Source organism: Amphiura filiformis, chromosome 2, assembly GCF_039555335.1.
Source record: "Amphiura filiformis chromosome 2, Afil_fr2py, whole genome shotgun sequence".
NCBI classification, from domain to species: domain Eukaryota; kingdom Metazoa; phylum Echinodermata; class Ophiuroidea; order Amphilepidida; family Amphiuridae; genus Amphiura; species Amphiura filiformis.
Window position 1 is genome coordinate 20,863,653 of NC_092629.1, and position 23,644 is coordinate 20,887,296.

The 23,644-nt window shown below is 37.0% G+C and overlaps 3 protein-coding genes across 3 annotated transcripts in view; all 3 read left to right on the plus strand.

Moving 5' to 3' along the window:
* Nucleotides 1-4,883, plus strand: part of LOC140145980 (bromodomain adjacent to zinc finger domain protein 1A-like) — a 43,354-nt gene extending 38,471 nt beyond the window's left edge. Inside the window, 1 exon segment of the mRNA XM_072167714.1 lies at nucleotides 777-4,883. Within this exon segment, the coding sequence (XP_072023815.1) occupies nucleotides 777-1,073 (297 nt within the window). The 3' untranslated portion in view covers nucleotides 1,074-4,883.
* Nucleotides 4,884-8,139: 3,256 nt separating this feature from the next.
* LOC140145981 (uncharacterized) lies at nucleotides 8,140-13,604 on the plus strand. Its single transcript, XM_072167716.1, has 2 exons — nucleotides 8,140-9,949; nucleotides 12,084-13,604. The coding sequence occupies exons 1-2, from the start codon at nucleotides 8,938-8,940 to the stop codon at nucleotides 13,175-13,177; spliced, it is 2,106 nt and encodes a 701-aa protein (XP_072023817.1). The 5' UTR covers nucleotides 8,140-8,937; the 3' UTR covers nucleotides 13,178-13,604.
* On the plus strand, nucleotides 13,326-22,661 carry LOC140138934 (uncharacterized). The gene is made up of 6 exons (XM_072160721.1): nucleotides 13,326-13,433; nucleotides 13,505-13,621; nucleotides 17,559-17,904; nucleotides 18,618-18,839; nucleotides 19,083-19,288; nucleotides 21,271-22,661. The coding sequence occupies exons 1-6, from the start codon at nucleotides 13,326-13,328 to the stop codon at nucleotides 21,505-21,507; spliced, it is 1,236 nt and encodes a 411-aa protein (XP_072016822.1). The 3' UTR covers nucleotides 21,508-22,661.
* Nucleotides 22,662-23,644: the final 983 nt, after the last annotated feature.

A 23,644-nucleotide genomic window follows, 5' to 3' on the forward strand; every position in this document is an offset into this window, starting at 1 on the left:
GAGGCATTTTTTAATCCCATTTGAATGTAATATTCCCCACAGAAATGGTGTCTCCTGTAGTGTAAAATGTGTAGAAATCCTCTGGCTTAGCCCCCTCGACCACCACCAGGGCAGTGCCCCTGGACCCCAACATGGGCCCTTAAGCGCAATTTTCCTCTTTTTTTAGAATTATTCAATACAGGGTTGGGGCGATTTAAATCAAATGATTTTTTTTTAAATCACTGATTTATAAATCAACTTTTTCAGTTTTTACCATTTTTGATAAATTTAAGTTAATTTCTATCTTCAATTGACTGTTTTACTTCATTTGTAATGCTTCTACACCTTTTGGATACAATTAAATACCTCTATGATGTCATTTTATCTATTGCTAAAAAATCATTTTCAAGGTGCAGAATTCAGCAGGTTTTTTCCCATGATTTTACCAAATTTTTCCATTGAAATTTTCACATCTAAAAATGTGTTTTGATTTTTTGTAAATACCTGATAGAATTGTGCATATGTCTAGCATTCCACTGGTCTCTTTTGACTTTTTCATGGGGTATAGCAGTTCTTGGAATTTAAAAAAAATCGATTTAAATAAAAAAAATCCGATTTAAATCAAATAAATTTTTTTTTTTTTTTTTTTTTAAATCAAAAAATCGCCAACCCTGATTCAATATCATGCCTGCTACAGGTATCAGACTAGTTTTCATCAAGCTTCCCATAGATTTTGCTACTACACAGACCAAATTCCAAACTCTTATTAATTTGATGATTCTCCATATTCTCTGTAGGTACCAGACTATCACATTCTTATCAAGCGTCCCATGGATTTCGCAACTATGCAGACCAAATTCCAGACCGTTGAATACCAAACTCCGATGGAATTCATCTCGGACTGTCGTCTAATCTTCACCAACTGTCAACAGTACAACGTGGCGTCAAGTTACGAGGCCAAATGCGGACGTCGACTCGCGTCATTCTTTGAGAAGCAGCTTAAAGCCATGGGTATAAGGGAAGTGGGACCAACAGCAAAAAAGGAAAGTAAAGATGGTGGCGAACAACCAAAGAAGCGCCCTCGTAGGGTGTAATAGTTTTTGTCTAATTGACTGCTGGGAATGGGCTGTTCCAGTTGAAATCCATAACCCCTTATGATAGACATGACCTTAATTGTCTACACAGGGAGTGTGGATCTCAAATGGGGTTACCTGAATGGGTGACCTTCATTTGAAATTTACAACCCTCTGTGGTAGATTATGGTCTTGTCTTCTATAGGGGGTGTATGGATTTCAACAGGAACAGCACAATGTGGTAGTTTTCATGCTATTTAGTTATCCAAGTGACAGTACAACTTTTGAAAGATATTTCATTTTTCATACTTCCAAGATTTTTCTCAGAGATTAGACCAAAAAATTATGAATTGGCCTTATTAGTAACACGATGGTAAATCTACCATACTGGGAGCACGGTGGCCAAGCGGAACAGGCTCTGACTCCTATCGGAAGGTTACGGGTTCGAGCCCCATCAACACCATCGTGTTGTGCCCTTGAGTAATTAAGGCACTTTACCACAATTACTTTTCTCCACCTGGGTGTATTCCTAATACATTTGGGTGTATTTATGAGGCATTTGGGTGTATTCTAATAGCTTTAAGTGTATTTGTGGAACATTTGGGTGTATTATTATAAACCTTCCATTGTTTTTGCAAGAAAGTTACCACTTTCCAGTCAGTCTTTTTCATGTTAATGAAAGTAAAATATCAAGGGTTTACAGTAAAGGCCTTTTCTGCTATAGCTGCCTTATAGACATTTGACAGTTTCTGCATTGTATTTTGTACACATATCACACATAGCAGCTATTGCTGATAGGGCCTTGTTCTAAACTCTCGATATGTCTTGTATTATAGTACCAAACTTTGTAGTATTTTTAAAATGAACAGGTTTAACTTATCATTAAACAAGTTTAATATATCATTGAACAGGTTTAATTTATCCATGAAAAAAAAAGTATTGCATTTTAAAAACAAAATAAGATGGAAAAATTGTATTTCAAAAGTTATTTGAAAAAAAAAAGAAGAAAATTACAATTAAGGAATTGTAATGTAGCAAGCAATTATTTGAGAATTCATGTCAATTGAAAATTTATGTCATTTATTTGGGAATTTATCGTCAATTATTTTGATTTCAATTTCTAATAATGATAATTAACATCATTTTCACTCCAAAGTATTGACTATTTTAATTGGCAAATTGGTCTACTTTTTGTTCATTGCAGAGAACACAGATAAATAATTGTTGTTATTTTGAGCGAGTTGTTTAATTTCACTGAAGATTAAGACAGCTATAGTTTGTCCAGTACAAGTTGGAACATGACCCTGTCCATGAACCTTTGTTATTATCTCATACACCCTGATTAAAGTCATGTCAACCTTTCTATATAGTTTGTTTGGCTTATAAATGGTGAAAATTATTTGGTTTTTGTTACTGCAAAGTCTGATGCACCCAACTGTGTGAACACCATTTATGTCAATACATAATGTTACTAGTCATTTTTTTGCCAGTTATTAGCCGAACAAACTATAAAATGATTTTCACCATAAGTATGTACCACCATTAGTTGGCAACATGACCTTGTCCCATTTGTGAAAAGTCCATGCATTTACCGTAGGTCTTTTTTTTTCTTATATTGGGAGGACAACTTAGGTAGAGAAAGCATGGGGACTTGGACCAAGAGATCTGTTTCAATCATTATTGATTTATAATTATTACTCTTGTACTTCTGTAATATTCAATAACCTCATCCACAGAGACTCAGTCCAATAACCTGTATATGTGTGTGAACATGTAATTTTGACATTGGTATTTGTGGGATCATTTGTCAAACCTTGAAAAAGTACCCAAATTGAAAGAATCTGTACTACTTTAGAAGCGGCTATTTTTGCGGAACATTAACATTTTTGAGCCTATTACAGCTACCGCGGAAATAAAACACGCAAATAAGTTCTTTTTATGCACAGGTCTATGTACAAAACCTCAAAATCACAAATTTAAGGACAAGCAAAGCTGTTCAAAAAAGTCATACACTTATCACACAAATGGAAATGACCAGTTTTGTAGTATTATGATGAACATTTTGCTTGCCCTGTTGGAGTGTAAATGAGCAGGCCTCAAATTATACAAATATTTTTGCGTGCTCTCCAGGTCGGTCTAGTGAAGTTGCTAGGCATGTTGTGTACAAAAATTGCCCTTCAAGAAATCCAGAGAGTCGCATGGATGTAAAGGTCATGTCAGTGCCTGTAAATGAGACTCACTGGTGACTCCTTGAACCAACCTCTAGTATTTTTGCTATCGGAAGAAATCTTGGTAATGCATGAAACAGGAGTAGCAGTACTAGGTTGTAAAACATGGTCAAATTTCAAAATAAGAGATCCTAAAACAATAGAATTAAAAGGTTAAATAGCCCCTTTACGACCTCTAAATGGTAATTTTTGTGTGACACATCTGAAAGTATGACATCTGGTAGCTGTTGCAGATGGGACTGAACTGAGAAGGCAATAGCTGCCTCATAGATGTTTCACAGGTACTGCATTCTATGTTGTACACATGAGACCTGGCAGCTATTGCAGATGAGAATGAACTGAGAAGGTAATAGCTGCCCTGTAGACATTTGACAGGTTCTGCATTCTATATTGTACACTGAAAGTATGACACCTGGCAGCTATTGCAGATGGGACTGAACTCAGAAGGTAATAGCTGCCTTATAGACGTTTCAAAGGTTCTAATGCATTTTATATTGTACACATACATTGTATGACACCTGGCAGCTATTGTATAGTGTAACATGTTGGTGTATGGGGTAGATGGTTTAATGGATTAGATTATTTATATTAGTTATAAAGAAATAAATCTGTGGTATGTTTATTTAAAATCAGCAACACAAAATGTGATGTTATGTTATTTTGGGTGTATCCCATTTCTAAAACATTTAGGTGTATATTCATACATTTGGGTGCATTTCTGATATGTTTAGGTGCATTTTGTGTTCAGTTATTTGTTCAAAACAAGTCAATTTGATACGCTGGTGAAGTTATGTAATAATCGGATTAACTACCATAGCAATAGGTGAAAACAATTTTTGAGTATACCGCGCCACACGGGTACGTTCACACGATACCTCTGCATTGAACCATATCTTGCTGATCAATTGCACGCTTCAGATTAGTATCTTTGAAAAGACCGTATTGTATTCAATCTATGTTTGCAGACATACGCAGGTGATGAGTGCAACCTGCTTGTAGTGCAGCGCAATATATTCAAACATTTTTTTCACCTATTGCTATGGTAGTGAATCCGATTTATTACGAAACTTCGCAAGCGAATTGTCATGTGACTTGGGAAAATGCCAATTAAAAACAAAATATTGTAAAACAGACACACATAGGCTGCAACATGAAAGGAATCTGTGGTTACACACTGCACTTTTGTAAACAAAACTCCAAAAAATTGTTGACAAAATAATTTGTGTGGGCCACTCATGATGGTCTTTTGGATTCAGATATTCCAGTTGAAATCTATGCACCCCCTATGGAAGACATAATGATGTTTATCTCCCACCCAGGGAATGTTCAATTTAAATGAATACCTGAATAGGTGATACCATTTGAAATCTACACTCCTGTGTGGAAGATTAAGGTCATGTCTTCCATGTGTGGATTTCAACTGGAATAGCACATTGGTTTCTCACCATGTGAAACCAACAAGATATGAACCAGCTGCAGTGTCAATAAAACAGAATTATGGGTAATTTATAGTGGTTAAAAGGAAACATTTTTGTATAATTCCACTTGTATATAGAGGTTGCTGTACCAACTAACATGACTAATAAATCACTTTATTACAATAGATATGGTGTGATTAGGTCTGCTTTCTTTGACATGTGTTATTGTATTCGGCAAAGTCCTTCAGCAGTGTCCGACTGCACTTTCTAAATTTCACGTAAAAAGACTCTACGCAGCTTCATCAGCGAATGTGATGATGACGCGATTGAATTAGCCAATCAGAACATCACATCCATGTTTACGCTGTAAATAGCGTCAAATCGGCAGAACCTTGCCAAAAATTGTTACTTGTATTACTTCAAAGCCATGTTTTTGGCATACTTGTAATGTTTGCACATGTCCCAACTTACACTTAATTTGAATCGTCCAAATTTGTTGTGTACGTATGACAACAGCAATTTTGAATTACAATCTCAATTTGAATTAGACATGAAATCCCCCATAGAACATCCTACCTCATTAGGCCCCAGAACCAATTAAATGATAGTTCATAAATAATGATTGACCAAGCATTAATGTTTGATCGAAAAATCAAACTACTTTGGTTCTGTTGTCTTAGTTTTGATTTAAAGTGACTTAAGATTATTTCATAATTTTTGGCAAAGAATAACAAAATTTGAGGTCGACCAAAATTATTAGTAGGGGTAGGTCAAACAGCCTTTAAAAAAGGGTGATGTTTCAAATTTCTTAGGGAACCAGCTTATTTTGATAGTGTTTTTAAGAAATGTGAAACATTACTATTTTTTAACCTACCACTTTCGGTTTTAAAGCATCCCTGGGTCCATCCCCAAAAATGTTAAATTTTAAATATTTTATTTTAACCGGAAGAAAAGTGATTGAAAACATTTGTTTGGGCTATTCCTTTCCCCCAGTGGAAGATTTTTCAAAATATCTTTGACAAGGGGAGTATGAATTTCAAATGGAATGAACATATTATGCAGCTCCACTTGAATTTCATGCACCTGATGAAAGTTCAACCTTCTACAGAGGACAAGCAAGTTTCAAATCTAGTTGGTACCATTTGAAATTCATACTCCTTCTGTGGATATTTCTAAAATCTTTCACAAGAGTGGGATTTAAAATGGATTATCCCTTTGACATTGTGTTGCATGATCTGGTTTTGGCTTTGGTGTATTCCTGATTCAATTTGGTGCATTTCTGATAAATTTGGGTGCATTTTGATACATTTGGGTGCATTTCTGATACATTTGGGTGCATTTCTGATACATTTGGGTGCATTTTGATACATTTGTGTGCATTTCTGATACATTTGGGTGTATTTCTGATATATTTGGACGCGTTTTGATAAATATGGGCGCATTTCTGATACATTTGTGAGCATTTCTGACACATTTGGGTGCATTTCTGATACATTTGGGTGTATTCGGAGCATTTTTTTCAAGCACAAGGGGTGTATGGATTTCAAATGGAAAAATTGAAAACGGAAATTCAACCAAAATCTGACGTTTTAAACGTGAAAACAATTCAATAGAATACATAATACAAACTACACAATATAAACTATTAAATATTGAGACAAATTCAAGTGCAGATGGTAAACTCAGATAGTTAATTAAAAGACCAGCAACAAAGATACATAACATTGACACTAAAATGCATTACATTACATTACATTACTTTATGAAACAGGTGTAGAATAAAAGTCTCATTCTAAAAACAATGTAATGTCAAAAAAATGTATACCCACTCACTTAAAATCTGATAAGCAGCATCATTAGGCAACAAAATTGTACATATTAGATTAATTAAGTTTACTTGTGAGGACTGCTAAATATCAAAACTTAAAAAATAGCAAATTTATAATTTGCCATAAAATTTGTATTATATCACGAATTTCATAAAATCTAAATTATTTGATATCAGAAGGACATTCCTCGTATTCAGAATGCAATTTAAAAAAATCATCCTCAGCGATGCCATGTCCAATCTTCACATATTTCCAAATCCGACTGACCGACCGACCATTCTGATTTTATATTTCAGGTACATCTTATTAAAATGTCATTGCACTGGTATTGAAGCTCACATGTATTGCACAAAAACATTTTATTAATTGGATATAAATACACATCGATTATGGGTGAATGAATTTTATTTTATATGGTTTGAATTGTGCTCGTTTTCCCCCTTTAAGGGCTGGGGTATGAACGTTTGGACAGTATTTATTTTGGGACATCAGAGCACATCAGACATATCGAATTGCACTCTGAATACGAAGAATGTCATTCTGATATCAAATAATTTTGATTTTTTGAAATTCGCAATTTAATACACATTTTATGGCAAATCATTAAAAATTGATATTTTTGATATTTAACAGTACTTGAAGTAAACTTCATAAATCTGATGATTTATACTTAAAGTGTATGTAGGTGGCATGAAAAGCCGACGATCAATTGAAAATTTTGACCTTTCGTATTGAAGATATGGATTTTTTCCCAAAACACCAAAAAAATTAGGTCTTTTGGGGAAAAAATCCATATCTTCAATATGAAAGGTCAAAATTTTCAATTGACTGTCGGCTATTTTTCCTTCCTGCTACATACACTTTAAGAATATATCATTAGATTTATATAATTTACTTCGAGGACTGTTATATATCAAAAATTTGAAAAATATCAATTTTTTATAATTTGTCATAAAATTTGTATTATATTGTGATTTTCAAAAATGAAAATTATTTGATATCAGAAAGACATGCTTCGTATTCAGAATGCAATTCGATAGGTCTGAGGTGCTCTCATGTCCCACAAAAAATACTGTCGAAACCCAATAAACGCTCATTTTAGATCCCTTAAGGGGTAAGACAACACGCAATTTGATCCCAACAACCCTTATTATTATTTTTCAAAGCACATAAGTATAGAAACAATGACATCATAATTTATTTTCCAAATCATAGTAATATTTATTTCAGTTTGCCACTTTATATAATTAGCATATCGATTAGGTCAATACAAAAAGAACAATGCATGGTTAATCAAACTTTATCTGAATATACGAGCACACGCATGATTAAAAGTGTCACAATTTCGATTAATCTCACCCAATATATTATCTAACCCGTGCAGTGATGCGGCAGAATTTCCATTGCAAATGACGAGCGATCAATTAATTGACAAATAAAATTGCTTGTTCCTTCCAAAGTAATAAGGAACGGTCCACCTCATTGGCCATCGCGCGCCGGTAACGACTGAAGTATATAATTCAGTTTAGGTGTGATTATATTCTATCCCTTCAGCAACCTGTGCAACTACTCATGCAAAATATGCCGCTCTGTCATTCTACGTGCGTGGTGATTGGACCCACGCCCTTCCAGACAATCAAAAATCACTGAAACTACCTTTGATTTACTATAGGCCTATGCGATATGGAAGACAAATGAATAGGATTTAGGAAATATTACTAGTTTGGTGTTTACGGCGAAATGACAAAATGTGTTTCACATATTGTCAGTGGAGCAACTTCTAGGATGTTTAGGTGGTACCCACTGGAGACATGCAAACAACTTCGATTTGAACTAACGCGCAAAAAATAACCATCATCGTTCAAAAACTAATTTAGTATTTGAATAGGGAGAAAGCAATGAGTATTAACACAACACTACAGGATAAAGAGAACTCGGAGTTCAGGAAGCATCAGGAAGCGTGATTAACAATATATAATAGTGCAGGCTTAATTTTAGAACGGATGAATCCTAAATTTGGAATCGGTGACATTAAAGTGAACATTTATATAGTATTAATCGGCATATTCCATAGCGAAGAACAGCGGACAGGTAACGTTGGATCTACAAGTATTGGAAACATCAAATCAGTTTCATCATAGACTCTGAATACAGAGTCTATGGTTTCATATCTGTGAGCTAGTACTGATTTTAATTATTTTGTACTGAATTTGCTAAAGAATACTTATAAAATACCACAGAATAGTGAAAATGCTTAAGAATATTAATACTTTTAAAAGTACACGACACCAAAGTGTGAAAAATATACTGGACTTGTATTGAAAACACTGATTTTCACATTTGAGTATACTGGAAAGTGTTTAGAAGGGTGGCACCTCTACAGTTTATTTTACAATGATTGGAGTCTGTTATGTACGCCTATTGTACGGCAGCAGTGACATATAACGGGAAACTAAAACAAACGCCTTTAGGGTTAAAGAAGCAACAACAGTATCTTAAAAACGATTTCGAACTTCAACAACAAGAAAACCGGAGAAAGGATAGTAAAGTTGAACAGAGTAGCCCTGGTTTGGGGAGCAACAACGGTAGGCGTAGTTATACACAAGGAGGAAACAATAGTGGCGTAGAGGAAAATGATATAAGTTTACCCAAAGTTGGGTTCATTTACCGCCTTGGTAATACAAAATTTGAAGTTGGGACAAGTGAACCCAGGGAGTTGAAAGATAACGCTACTAGCGAATTTGAACAGACTAGTAAAAGTACTCGGGCATCCAGTAAATGGAAAAATAGCACTACTAGCGAATTTGAACAGACTACCAAAAGTACGCGGGCATCCAGTGAATGGAAAAATAGCACTACTAGTGGATTTGAACAGACTAGTAAAAGTGCGCGGGCATCCAGTGAGTTGGAAGATAACACTACTAGCGGATTTGAGCAGAGTGCAATCAACGCGAAAAACAAAAGACATCACAACCAAATCACTTTTAGCGGTGAGAATAGCCACGCTACATACGATCTCAAAGAAGTCACCAGCGACGGCGATAGCGTCGCTAACTTAGAAACTGCAGATAGCAGCTCCGACGAAGAAGACAATATACATGTATTAACATTAGAAGAAAGTCGCATCAAGACTCCAAAAAACGACACCAATTTTTTGCTTAAAGAAAGCAGCACCAAAAGCGAAAATATAAACACCAACTTCACACATAGGGGAACATCTACAATAACAGAAATTGACACCGGTTCACCACAAACCCGTTTTATCTATCGTCTTGGGAAAACCCAATTTGAGAGCCATCAGTCCAAAATGGACGGGGTTGTAACGTCATATGTTGGTGCAAGGAAGTTTGTAGCATCTGAAGCAGTTGCTCGAAGTCGACATGGGGCGTCATCGGAAAGACCGGCAAATTCTCCCGATGGCGGTAAGAATTGTTTTATTTTTTTTTTTAAATGCTATTTTATTTACCATTTTTTAGTTGCTAAAATGATCAATGATAACCATCTGTATAATCAGTTTCTCTATTTCAAATGTTCACTTGACCATGAAAATGTCATTGCTATGTTGTGTTTCTGTTCCTTCTTTACCTACACACACAAATTTAAAGAAAGCAAAAAGATAAATAATGACAAATATTTTGATAGGGAATACTTCACAAAAATAAGTATATAGGTATGCACTAAAGAACCACTTACCGCGCATTGGTCATGTTGGTGCACGGAGTGTAATTCAGTGACATGAAATTGACATTGCTTACCGAAGGCCGACATCACCTTTTTCTAAGGTTCACTAAAAGATACGCAATCAACGAGGACCAAAATAATCCCTCTTTCGGAATGACTGTGCACTTTTGGCGCGATCCACAATAACTCCTTAAGCTGAATTTATACTACATCGCTGAGCGAGAGCGATTGGTTTTTAGCCAATGAAGTAGAGCGGATTTTGTTGCTTTGTGAAAAGTGCGCTACCTTATTGGTCAAATTCCAATCGCTCGTCGCTCATCGATGTAGTATAAATTCAGCTTTAAGTGGTCGAATGTGAACACTTTATGAACGTTACTATGCTTAATTCATAGATCACAGCTCATTTCATTTCATCAAGGATTTGCCAAGATCTTGTCTTCCAGTCCTTATGCCAGCTACAATACCAATTGACAGTGCAATCATGTTCTAACATTAGATAGGGGATTTCCTTCCTTGGGACTTCCCAGTATGATGTAAGAGGGAGAGCGTGGCGCAATGGTTAGGGTACTTGCCTTTAGTGCATGAGGTCCCGGGTTCGATTCCCGGCGGTGGCGATTTGCTGGGATATTGACTTGGAAAAAAAGTCTGAAATTAATTGGCAACTTCTGTAGATTAAATTCAGACTTCCGCTCTCCCCATGGTTCATTTAGAATTGGGTAAATGAATCATGAAAGTACTCCGTCCTTCGGAGGGGACGTTAAGCCGTCGGTCCCGTGTACAGAGAGCCATACCTGTACATGTATCTCGCAGCCAGTTTCGAAAAGAGTAGGGTGTTAACCCCTGACTGTTCCTAACCGTCCCGGTGTTCAAATGGACCCCAATGGAAATAAGCTTCAATAGAGGCTTTCTTGGGTTATCCAGGGTTGTCAAAACCCGAACAAATCAACAACAACATGTAAAGCACTACTTATTTCTGGGACTTGGGTGTTTTCCCAGTACCGTAAAATGGGCTAACTTTGGGCACTTTTCAGAGTTTTTAAACCACTGCTTCCAAACAAAACCAATAATGTTTCTAATTTTCTCTTTTTTATGACATTAGGGTTCCCTTCTACACCTGAAGTTGAAAAAGATTTTTTAATAATTTTGTAAGCGTGCCCTTGGGGTTAAAAATAGCCTGCCCAAAGGGGTAACTTTGGTCAGTGTATTACATTCCATGAAGAAACAAAATTTTAAAAAAAATGATCTTCGCTGTATATGGGCAAGTTGTTGTTTTTTGTGACATTTGACCCCTTGTAAAATTAATCAAACACACATTTTTGCTCACAAATATTGATTTTGATTTTCTGAAAAAAAATGTTAAAAAAACGCTAATTTTTGGTCAAAAATCACGATTTTTTTGTAAATTTCAAGGAAATTGGACATAAGCGACTATTATGTCTTCCAAATATATTTCTTAACAAATTGACACCAAATATGACTAAAAGCAATATTGCTGTACGAAAATATGACCATTTAAAAAAATATATTTGACCGACCAAAGTTACCCCGCTGACCGAAGTTACCCCATTTTACGGTACATATTAAACTTGTATGATGTCATTATAACCAAAGGACACTTCTTCTGGTATGAGATGTTGTCGTCAACAAGACATGAGAGTTTGCAGAAATCTCAAGAGGACATTTACTTATGATTAGGTGGTTTCCCCAAATTAAATTATATAAGTACACAACACACATCAAATATCGTCACACTACGACGGAAGTCTCCCCACTCCACCCCAGAAAAAACACTTGCCAACACACATAACAAAAAGATGATGAAATATGCCATCGTATAAATGCTATTAAAATTAGTTTCTTTCTCTTTTTTAACAGTCACCAATCCCGCGTATGATACCAGCCTTGATGACGATACAGGGGAAACAAAACGCGCCGTAGCTAATGACGAAGCAAGTCTTCACTCCTCGCCGATAGAATCCAAAATCGATTTGGACAAATTGTCATCAGAAGGTTCTACCCCAGCCACCATCATACCACAGAAAACAACAACGATGACATTCAGACTACAGCAGCCATTCCCATCTACACAGCAGTATTCCTCTGTATCACATACAGTTACAACTATCTCTTCAACTTCTTCCACAGTGACCGTGTCACATACTCCATCAGCTTTCGCTCCACCACCTTCATCAGTAACTTCGTCGTCTGCTGATACAGTTTATGCTTCTCCGACGCCTGTATCCCTAGCTGAGATCAGTAACACCCCGACAGATTCTCCTGCAGTAAAGTCATCTGCTACGTCAGACAATGCACCCATGACGGAACCTTCGTCTGGAATTTCCACATTATCAACGAATAAATCCTACTCATTTACATTCCCACGACCATACTCATCGCCTCCAGCACCGCCAGAGCCCTCTCACCCGGCTCCACCGTCACCACGTGCTGGAACAACTTCCATCTCACCGGCCCCCTCATCAGTGACGTCACCATCTGAGCCTTCGCATCCTGCACCTTCCTCACCACCAACATCCACTGCATACTCGTCTTCATCACTCCCATCGGGGTATGGAACAACACTACCGCACAATGCCGCACCAGTACCTGAAACACCAACACAGCAACAAAAATTGAAGCGATTAAGACGGACGAACACAGCGCCACCATGGTTGCCTTCATTACCCTCACAACCATCAGAGCCAACACCACCTCCCACACCTCCTCCATCACCACCACCACCAACACCTCCTCATTCATCACCACCATCACCTACACCAGGAGAACCATCATCATCACCTTCACTAGATGAACCATCGCACTCATCACCAGCACCCTCAACACTCCAATCTTCTGACAAACCTACACTACTGAATCTATCAACTACATGCACACCCTCAGAGCCACCACCCGATCTGCACATCCCTCCCTCCCAATACACCTCCTCCTCCACTTTCTCCTTCTCCTGGTGACGACACCAAAGAAATCTCTGAAGATGTTATTCAAAAACAAGAAGTCAGTATTGTCGAAGCTGGTTTAGTTTTATCAGAGAACGAAAAAGATTCTACTTTGAGATTAGTAGAGAGTGAGCAGAAAGGAGATGACTCTAAGAAAGAATCCATGGAAGATATAATCCAGGGGATGATCAAAGAGCTTCCACAAGACTCAGATGACGAAGAACCCCATGAAGCTTTGCCAACAGACTCCAGAGAAGAAGTACAGGAGGATGTGATTGGTAAAGAGACCGTTGTTCCAAGGAGACTCAACCCTACGGAAGCTATGCTTCCTGAAACAACTAGTCTCGAACCCAAGGGCATGTGTCTAATGAGACGATTAGTCTACCGGCAAATAACCCCAATGTGTTCAGAAAGAATCGTGCAAGGGAGGAGGAGACCAAAGCGGCACATGCTGATGATGTAAGTAAAATATTTTCTTATTATGCAAATTGTATTCAAATTTGGACGACGGGTTATCGCTAGTATTATGCCCATTTAACCCTGAACTACTGAGCCATATTTTGTAACACAGACTACGAATCCCCCTCCCCTTAATTTTCAACTGTAAAGTCTGTAAACGTCATATCGTCATTCTGCTACGATAATTGCTCTCAAAGGTGTGCTCACATTGTGATGTCATAGCGACATTATGTGGGGAATATGTGCTTATTTTTGTATCACTGGCTAGAGGAGAACATAGCTATACATCAGTTTAGAACGGTATATCATCACTTGCTACGATAATTGCCTTAGTCCTTTTTTGCAATTTTGAGAACAAAGTAAAAACTATGGTTCAAGCATGCATCTATTCATCAATGTTTGCACAATAATAAATGATAATGAGGCAAATTAAAGGGAATAATCAGAAATAATAAGGGTGATTACGTAACTGATGCATGCTTGAACCATATTTTCTACTTTGTTCTCAAAATTACAAAAAATGACTTTGGCAACATATAGTGCAGTTATTCTGCACAGCAAACATGATTCGACCTTTGCAGTACTTAAACCTGGTTAACAGGAAATTACTACAGCAAAATCAATCGATAAAGTCTATCCCATCTTCCACATTGAATGGTGGACGGTACTTATGCCCAAATATGGCTCTTGCCAATCAATAATCACCCACTTGAAATCCCCTGGCTCGCACCACTGACTAAAGTTATGGACAATTAATATGAGAGTTGTTTTTGCTGTTATTTGTCACTTACATATCAGGGAGGTACGAACATTTGCAGATGCCCCACCTACTTTTTAGCCTACATGTAATATATACATTATTCTTGATTGACATCAAGTACAAACAATATCCGTCAAGTGGTTTACCTTTAATGACCTTTGGGAATGAGCGGTCCACAAGTGAGTGATAGTCACTAAAGGTTGCATTCGATTTACACAGGGAATTTTGCAGGCCATGCGTGCCCTTCCTTACTAAATCACCAAAGTGCGAATATTTCCAAACATCTAAATTAGCTAAAAATTTACAACTATATTTCAGAGAGTACAAAACATATTGGCCGGTTATTTTTCACACAGTGACGTTAACTAGGCAATCCCCTATACCTATAACATACACTTTGTAGAGGTCACACGTCAATGGTGAGAGCACTGTGTATTGTGTATAAAAAAATGAATAGTAACTGCAATATGATTATCATAGCAGGTGACGATGTACCATTATATACTAATGTATAGCTATGGGTCTCCTCTATTCAGTGATACCAAATAAGCACTAGACATTCCCCACATAATGTCGATATGACGTCACAATGTGAGCGCACCTTTGCAAAATTGGGAAATTCTGGCTATGTACAAAAGTATAAATGAATCCAATTTCACGCATTCCTATACCTCAATGGCAACCATAGCTGGGTCTCGTCTGGGCATATCCCACTTAAAATATGAAATGATGCTGCCTCGACGGAAATTTAAACTGCATTCTATCACCCGTATTACACGTAGACAAAAGAATGAAGAAAGTTTACAACACAAAAGAATCTAACATTGAATTTTAAGCGGGTTTAATTCACCCAATTGGGCAGTCACAACACCAGTTTGGTGCAGGGGGCAGTAATGGCCGAATGAATTCTGACCATCAATTAGCTTGTTTGATTCGTCTATAGGCAAAATTGAATTTCGGCTTAAAAATTAAATAAACATGCGATTTTCCTCGAAAACTATAAAAGGAAATGACTAAGAGCGAAATGAAAATCATGGATTTTACTGTAGAAACCTATGGTTAGCCTAACCAACCCCTGGTCATTTTTGATACCCAATGTAAGGTGTAGTTTATTCACTAAAATGAGTGAAAAGTGTGGATCTACAATTAGCTTAAAATGTTTGTGGGTCATACTGCAGTTACTGTCCATTTTCCTATACATAATATACAGTACTCTCACCATTGACGCGTGACCTCTACAAACAGTGCATGTTATAGGTATATGGGCATTGCTTAGTTAACGTCACCGTGTGAAAAATAACCGGCCAATATTTACAGTACTCTCTGAAATTCTAGAAAATATAGTTTTGTAACATGTCCTAAATTTTTAGCTAATTTAGGTGTTTGGAAATATTCGCACTTTGGTGTTTTAGGAAGGATATGTAAACGACAGATAACACCAAAAATATGAAGAAATTATTTCCAAACCGTGTTAAGTCTGCAACCATTATGTTTCTCATTTTCAAGAATGCTGGTTATTGTCTCATTTCGTAAACAAAGGCCCACCAGTATTGTTACCTTTCGTTTGCTTTATAATCGTTCACCCAACTGAAAATAATACCAGCTCATTGCTTATTGCACAGGTAAAACAGAAACATGTATAGTGTGGATTTAACCAGAGAAGATCTGATTTAACATAGTTGAGCTGTTTTCAATGAGTGTTATCTTGGTTTAATAGCTTTTAATGGGGTTTATGTCCTGCAAAGGTCGTGGTGAATTCTACCCGGGGAATTCTACTATAGATATGACTGCATCATGTTAAGACACGCTTTTTAAAACCTTAGGGGTTGGTACAACCCCCTTTTCGTATTATTAGGGTTAAACATTTTATTATAATTGCAATGCGCATACTGAAGAACGCAACAAGTACAACTCCAAAAATCAGGCACAATTATAATATTTGCTAGTTTTAATACATTTTGAATATAAAATAAGCTGATTCAAATTTGCCGAATGGGAACTCATTTTATTTCATTGGGGTATTACATTTGAAATCCATACTGTTTAAATTACAGAGAATTTATGGCGAAAAACTAATTTGAAAAAAAAAACACGTTCAAATTAACAAATTACTGCATTCGTATGAAAATATTGCAAAATTAAATCAAAATATACGTGAAGGTAATGTATTGAATTGTACATAATCGATTCGAATCGATATCTGTAAATTTGATGGAACAACCTGTAGGAAATGCATCGATAAACCTTGAACTGGTTTGACCTTGACACGGACATGAAAATAAATATTATTATTTATCTAATTTTACAAAGAATTAGAGGGGATCATATGTTGTTCGGAGGTGCCATACATTGGCGTAGCCACTGGCTACTAACTAGTGGTTGAACACCCCTTCCCCCTGTACGTGCAGTCCAGGGGAAGAACCACAAATTACACAATTGCCTTATTCTGTGACGTGCTTCTTCCCTTTCGTCTGTTTCCGTAAATATTAACCACATTGTGGTACATAAAGTGATGCGGTCAAAATATTTCCGAATGTTTTCAGAACATTTTTGTGTTTGCTGGGTATAATAAGTAATTTCACTTCTATAATTATGTCATAATGTCACAATATGACAGGATTTGATTTGGTGGCTTTAAAAGCGTCGAACCGGCTGAAATTTTCACAATCAATGATCTTATACCGAAAAGCATTAATCATCGTGTACAATAATTGGGCAATGTTACAGTTTTTTGTATAGATGTAAAACATTTTGCTGCACATTTTGACGCCTCTTTGGAACTGCTGCGACATCTACAAAGGAAAATTACGGGCGGAAGTCACTTTTGTCAAACTGCCCTGCACAAGTAGAAAAGATTAAGTAGAATATCAAATTGTTTGTCAAGAACTCAGGGAAATGTTCAAAATTAGGGATATTCTGGTTATTCCTTTAATGTAATTTTACACGAAATTAGGGTTAGGGTTGGGTTAAGGTTAGGGTTAGTTTAGGGTTAGAATTAGGATTAGGGTTAGGATTAGCTTACACGAAATAATTACATGAAGCATCGACCGATATTCTGTAAAATGTTGTATTGGATAAGCAGAATTTGTTTTAAAAATTACATTGACTTTTATATTTTAAGCAAGAATAGAACTGCTATTGTGAATGACTGAATTTTCATAATTTTGTTATTTTTAGACCAAAGTACCTCCACGAAATGCTCGCCATCTTGAAGGTCGCCATAGCGACAGTGACGAATCCGACCAGAACACCTGGTACATATCACCACCAGCAAACAGAGGGGGTAAAAAGACAAATGGGGACCGTCAAACCGTGATTGACAGCCAGCCTAATGTATGGGTACCCTACACTCTAGATCCAATCTCCAAGGCTGAGTTAGAAGATCTGAAGTCTGCTCATAAAACGCACGACGCACTGAAGGATATATTAAAGACTGAATTGGGAGAGATGTCCAAGGAGAACCCAGAAGGAGAGAAACACATCGTCTTGAATGATTCTATATCATACACGGAGTTTTTTCGAGGTAAGTTTGAAAATTTACAAATTATACAAGTTGAAATACCATGTTTGGTATCAGCATGAAAAATGCATGAAAATGAGTCCAAACAAGCTAGCAGTGGTTCAGTGGTTCTTTAGATAGCTCTGGAAAATAATTTGTTAAAAACCCGTCTTTTGTATTTTAAAACAAAATGGCCACGCAGAGTATATTAAAGATTGACTGGATTAGAACAGGTGAATTAGAAAAATCAGAAAGGCGAGAAAAATCCCACCAACCACGGAAATATTTTGAAAATATTTTAGAATTTTCATCTTGCAAAACCAAAATTATTTTAACACTGACCTGACAGTTTCGTTTGTCATGGACGGCATTCTTTGTCTGAGTGATTTGTATCCCATGGCCCATTAACCTCTTTGCTGGGGGTAATACAGCTTCATGGTGGGGGAGAGGTGGTCTTGAGGAGAGGGTCATACACGTGACTTAAATGGTAGGACCCTTGTCTCTGTTCATGACGACAGGACCTCTTACGAATCCAGGTTGATTCTCTTGTGAAGCTAGGACTCGCACCACACTCCTGTTTTCTAAATGTTTTGCGTTGTATACGTGTGCTCGGATGATTTGCGCTTGCAATCTTTTTTAACTGTAGTATTTTGTAGTGTTCAGTGCGGTTCGGGTTTAAGTACAACCTTTCTAAAGTTATTACCCTATTCAACAAAAAGATAACTTAATCCGTGCAGATTTTCATTATTTTACAGGATTATTATACGACGACGAAGAAATACTAATGAACAACCAGTTTATTCCATTTCGTCACGCGGTCTTTAATCTGTTAGACAATTGGCTGCCTGCACCAAACTCGTCAGCCAATCAAAACACAGCTAGCTGTCAAGTTATGATGATGGGGAGAGCTATTTTGACCAATCACAGATTGATTCTGATATCAGCAGAGCAGCAAAAAGGTAATAATATTATTTCAAAACTCTCGTTAAATTTAGCAGAATAAAAACAAACCCTCCCGCGGATTTGATCAATTTAAGTCTTCAAAACCAGGCGAACAGGCCGAAAACGCCTGGCGAAAACGTACTTATTTTTTGCATCAGCGCAAACACTGAATTTCTTAAAACTAGTATTGTCAGTTAGCTAAATACTTTTAAAAAATGAAACAATTTTATGACGCTGCTTAATGTTCATTGCAATTTTAGGTGCCGAACTACGTAAACTAGACTTCACCAGTGATAACGGCAAAGCAGATTCATACCAGATTCGAACCAATCACCATGACACTTTGCATTATCGATGTATACCACTTAATAAGTTTCATAGTATAGAGATGCAGGCGGCAGTGGGCGTGGTCAAAACGACTAATGTCACCGGCAATAGAATGTCGTGTTGCTCATGGAGATGTTTGGTAAGTTAGGTAACACGTCCAGTTTGGCACTATAGCGCTATCGGTGCCCCGATAGATACCAATGTCTCTTTCTATCGTACCTGTAAAGATTTACAGGTATCTGCCTGAGTGGTCAATACTACAATGTACTATGTTACCGGCAATAAAATGTTGCTAATGGAGATGCATAGAAAACAAGGCACTACGCTTAGTTTGGTGCTATAGCAAAGAGCTTGTAATAGAAATAGAGTCGCAATAGATTATATAATGCTTTGTTCGTTTGATGCCGATTAGAAGTTGCGACAGGCTATTCATAAAAGTGGTACCATTGTTTCGAACAAAGGGGTTCCGCCATTAAATTGGTCACTGATCCGGCATCATATACAACGCTCTACACAACAGGCGAGTATCAATAAGTGACCACAATACAGTCATGTGTAAGGGCAGTCATGTGCAAAGTGGTACCGTTGTTGTCACGTATGTGTGGGTCGGAAGTCTAAAAGGAGGCTTTAGCTGTCGATACAATAATCTTTACCACCCACCTGACTTTAGACGCTTCATTTAAATAAATTGAATGCTCTTGCTGATCGATTACACATTAGAATGTATGAAGGCTACCATGTACACATATCTATATTACACTGCACTATAATGGTAATCGCTATACGTATACATATAAGTATAAATATAGGCCTATAAAGATTGTTTTAAAGAAATTTCCATTTAATTTTATTTTAAGAAGGAGATTGGTATAGAAATAGTGGCGTACACAAAGAGGGGGGAGGGGGTTGGAGAGGGGCAGATTCACCCCTGTGAGAAGTCTTGGGAGGGGAGGAGGGAGGAAGAGGGAGGAGGGGATATGGAGAATGAGAGAGGGCTGGAGGAAGGAAGAAATGAAAAGATATAATTAAGACAAGTAGATAAATAGAAATATAATGAAAATAATGGGAATGATAGAGGGAGGGTGAGAGGGGACAAGGAGAGCGAGGGAGTGATAAAGTGTAAGCCTAGGAAAGAATAAGTACAGAGAAGGGAAAAGAAAGGGATGCTGAATACATTTAATAATAATTATTAAGCCTATATAATAACTAAACACATTTTTTTAAATGCCTTTATTCGTTACGTAATTAAAACGCCCACTCAGATGTATTTCACACCTGCCAAACACAAGTCACCCAATTTCGAAAACTGGACGTTGAATGTACACTCTCATGAATATTGATTGGCAACATTTTCCAATATGTCAGCGCTCTAATCGGAAACAATAGAACAATATAGACCCTGCAGAGCGTTGTGCTATAGCGCTATAAGTGCCTTGGATACCAATAGCTCTTTCTATGCAGAAATGCAGGTGGTATAATGAAAGACAAAGATAAAGAGAATTTATCGCGTCTGACGTCATCTGTCAATCAAACTCGAGCACGGTTTGTTTACAAGTGTCGTGATGATGACTTGCTGAACGCGGATTTATAACAGGGCGTCTTATTGTTAATTTTGCACCTTTCGACATGCAAACCATCTCAAAAGTTAGGTCTTTATAGTAGGAAACTTTCTTAACCGAAGGCACCATGTCCACAATGCCTAGAAAAGCTGATTTTTGCCTTGTAAAAGTACGTAATTTGTTGCCATTTGCTGCTATTCCTTTTCTCCGATCAGCACCAGATAGATCGGTCTTCCTTTTACGCGCTGATTAACCTGTGTAAACCAATCAATGATCGTAATTGACAGTGACGTCAGACGCGATAAATTCTTTTTATCTCGGTCTTTAATTATAGTGGGTGCTATCAAAAAATACCAATGATACCGGCAATATAATGTCGTGTTGCTCTTGGAGATGATTGGTAAGTCAGATACCATGTTTAGTAATAGCGCTATCGGTGGCCCAATAGGTTATAATGGCTCTTTATCTCGTACCCGTAAAGAAATATGTTTTCTTGTATTAATATCTATTAATCTTTTACTTGCATTAATTTTGCAGTTTTTCTGTTTTGTTCTCCTTGTAGCCCGGATGTGACTTCTTTTCTAAACGATGGCAAGCACAAGAAACCCTCAGCTCTCGTACAAACACCAGACTTGTGACATGCGGTGTAATCTTACCGCCATGGGATTCTCGAGCTGCTCTCCAGATCTATATGGACCCATCCGTGCCACTGTATCACGTGAAGAATTTCATGCTTGAATTACAGAAGAACGCACCAGGGCTGCACCCTTCATCCATTCCTAGTTTTGCTGGATATTAAAATTGTATGCTTAAATTGAGCGCCAAAGATTGCACCCAAGTTTATCCATTTCTAGATTCGCTAAAACGTTATGTCAATACTGGCCCCTATCAGGGTATCGAAAGACAAGAAAGATCATTGCCCCATCTACAGCAACAATTAAATTGAAGATGAAAGACTCTAGCGGTACCTTTTGTGAGTGTCCAATAAGCGACTATGACTGCAGACAGACTTCTTTGCATGTATTGAAGCCATGACACTTCCTTTGTTACGTTGTAGACCAAACTTGTGGTCAAAGAATGCACTCATGAACACGGCAAAATGCTGACAAAATTTTTAATCTCTCAGAAGTTTGTAGCCTTATTTGAAATGGTCTTTATGTATATTATAAGTTTGTACATTTTGTAAGTTTTTGAAATGATTGTTGTTGTCTGTCAATTAAATCTCCTAATACTGGGTGGTAGTGCAGAGTGCAAGAACTTGTTGCTGGATATTGAAAGTTTTGACAGAGGACCAGGTTGTACAAGTGCTGCGAATGTAATATTTTTCCATGGTTAATCCTCTGGAGTTTGAAAACAAACTCCAGTGTAAGTATTTTTTTGTTTTAATTGATATACGACTATTTTGAATCGAGTTTTAGCCGAGTTGTTCTTGGCAGCCTTGTACGTCACTTAAAGTTCACGTGACGCGTTTACATCATCGTGTGCATTGGACAATACGATGTGCCACTACCCCCTCTATTGGTGATGGAATAGGCAAGGACGTAGTTACAACTTGTAGCTGTGTAACTAGTATGCCCAATGTTTAAAGTTACGTTAGTGACATGATTACCGACATGATTACCAACTATACATGTATAGTATATGTACATTTTCACTTTTATCCAAGTCATATTAAGTTATATTATTAAATATTTACCATGACTGGAATATAAATATAGACTGGCATGGAAGACTGATTTCTTTTAATCTAAATTTAATATTTATAAAAACACACATTTTTGGAAATTTATATTGGTTCTTGAGTTAAAGTCATATACCATGGGTGAATTAACACAGAAGTGGGTTCCAAGAATGGATGTAATAAATGATGCAAATGGCATTACACTAACTGAAACTTAAGATATTAAGAAAAGGTTGGTGGATAATGCACCAAACTGTTTGAGGCACACGATCATCGATCAACAACTGTATACTCGCTGTGAAATTATGGAAGAGGAGCCGCCATATGATGGTTTTGCAGCAGATGAAAAACAAAATGTAGCGCGCAAGACTACCGTAAGTGGCACATACGACAGTGTTGCAGGCATTAATAAAATTGCATTGCACTTACGATATCTTTTTTATTAATTAAAAAATAATTAAGCAATTCGTCAACATCTCAAATTGGCCAAAAATGTCACTTACGATAGTGTAACACTCTGCCGACGAGATACATTTGAGATGTGTTACTAGAGGAGGCTGCGCACATATTTGGCCGATCTAGCACAATCATTAGTGATTTGTCTACTAATTTATCTGACCTCAACGCGTCTGCATTACCTCAACATTCGTATAATTAACATATTCCTAGTTTATAGGCCCCTATGGAACATCTATTATTTTTGAATAGCATCGTACATTAGTATCGATTTATTCTATTCAGCAATATCAAGGACTCACAGCTAATAGTTACTTGGCTCAGCGGTAATGCACTGAGTTTTATAACAGGGAGCTCCCGGGTTCGATTCCCAGCTCTGCCTATTTTCTCAAGGCTGAGAAAAAAATGCAATTTCTCTTAAAGGCACACTCCCCTGAAATCCAAACCAGGTTCCCGCCCATTTTACATATTGAAGTGTGACCAATAACCCTCTTGACCAAACAAAAGGAGACATTTGGAGACAAATTGCCGTTAAAGATTAAGTAAATTTTCAAACTTCATTTCACAACCTCTCGGTTGACTTATATTTGTGAATATTCTGAAACATCCAGGTAGATATCAGTAAATAGATGCATTAATGTAGGATTGTAGATAAATAATTCAAACTTTTTAGCTTTTAGGATTTGTCAAGCTAAAAAGTTTGAATTATCCAGGTAGATAGATCACTTAAAATTAAATATCAAACTGTTCATCTGGACTTACTGTTTTGAGTTGGCTACAGTATCATATCGATGCGTCT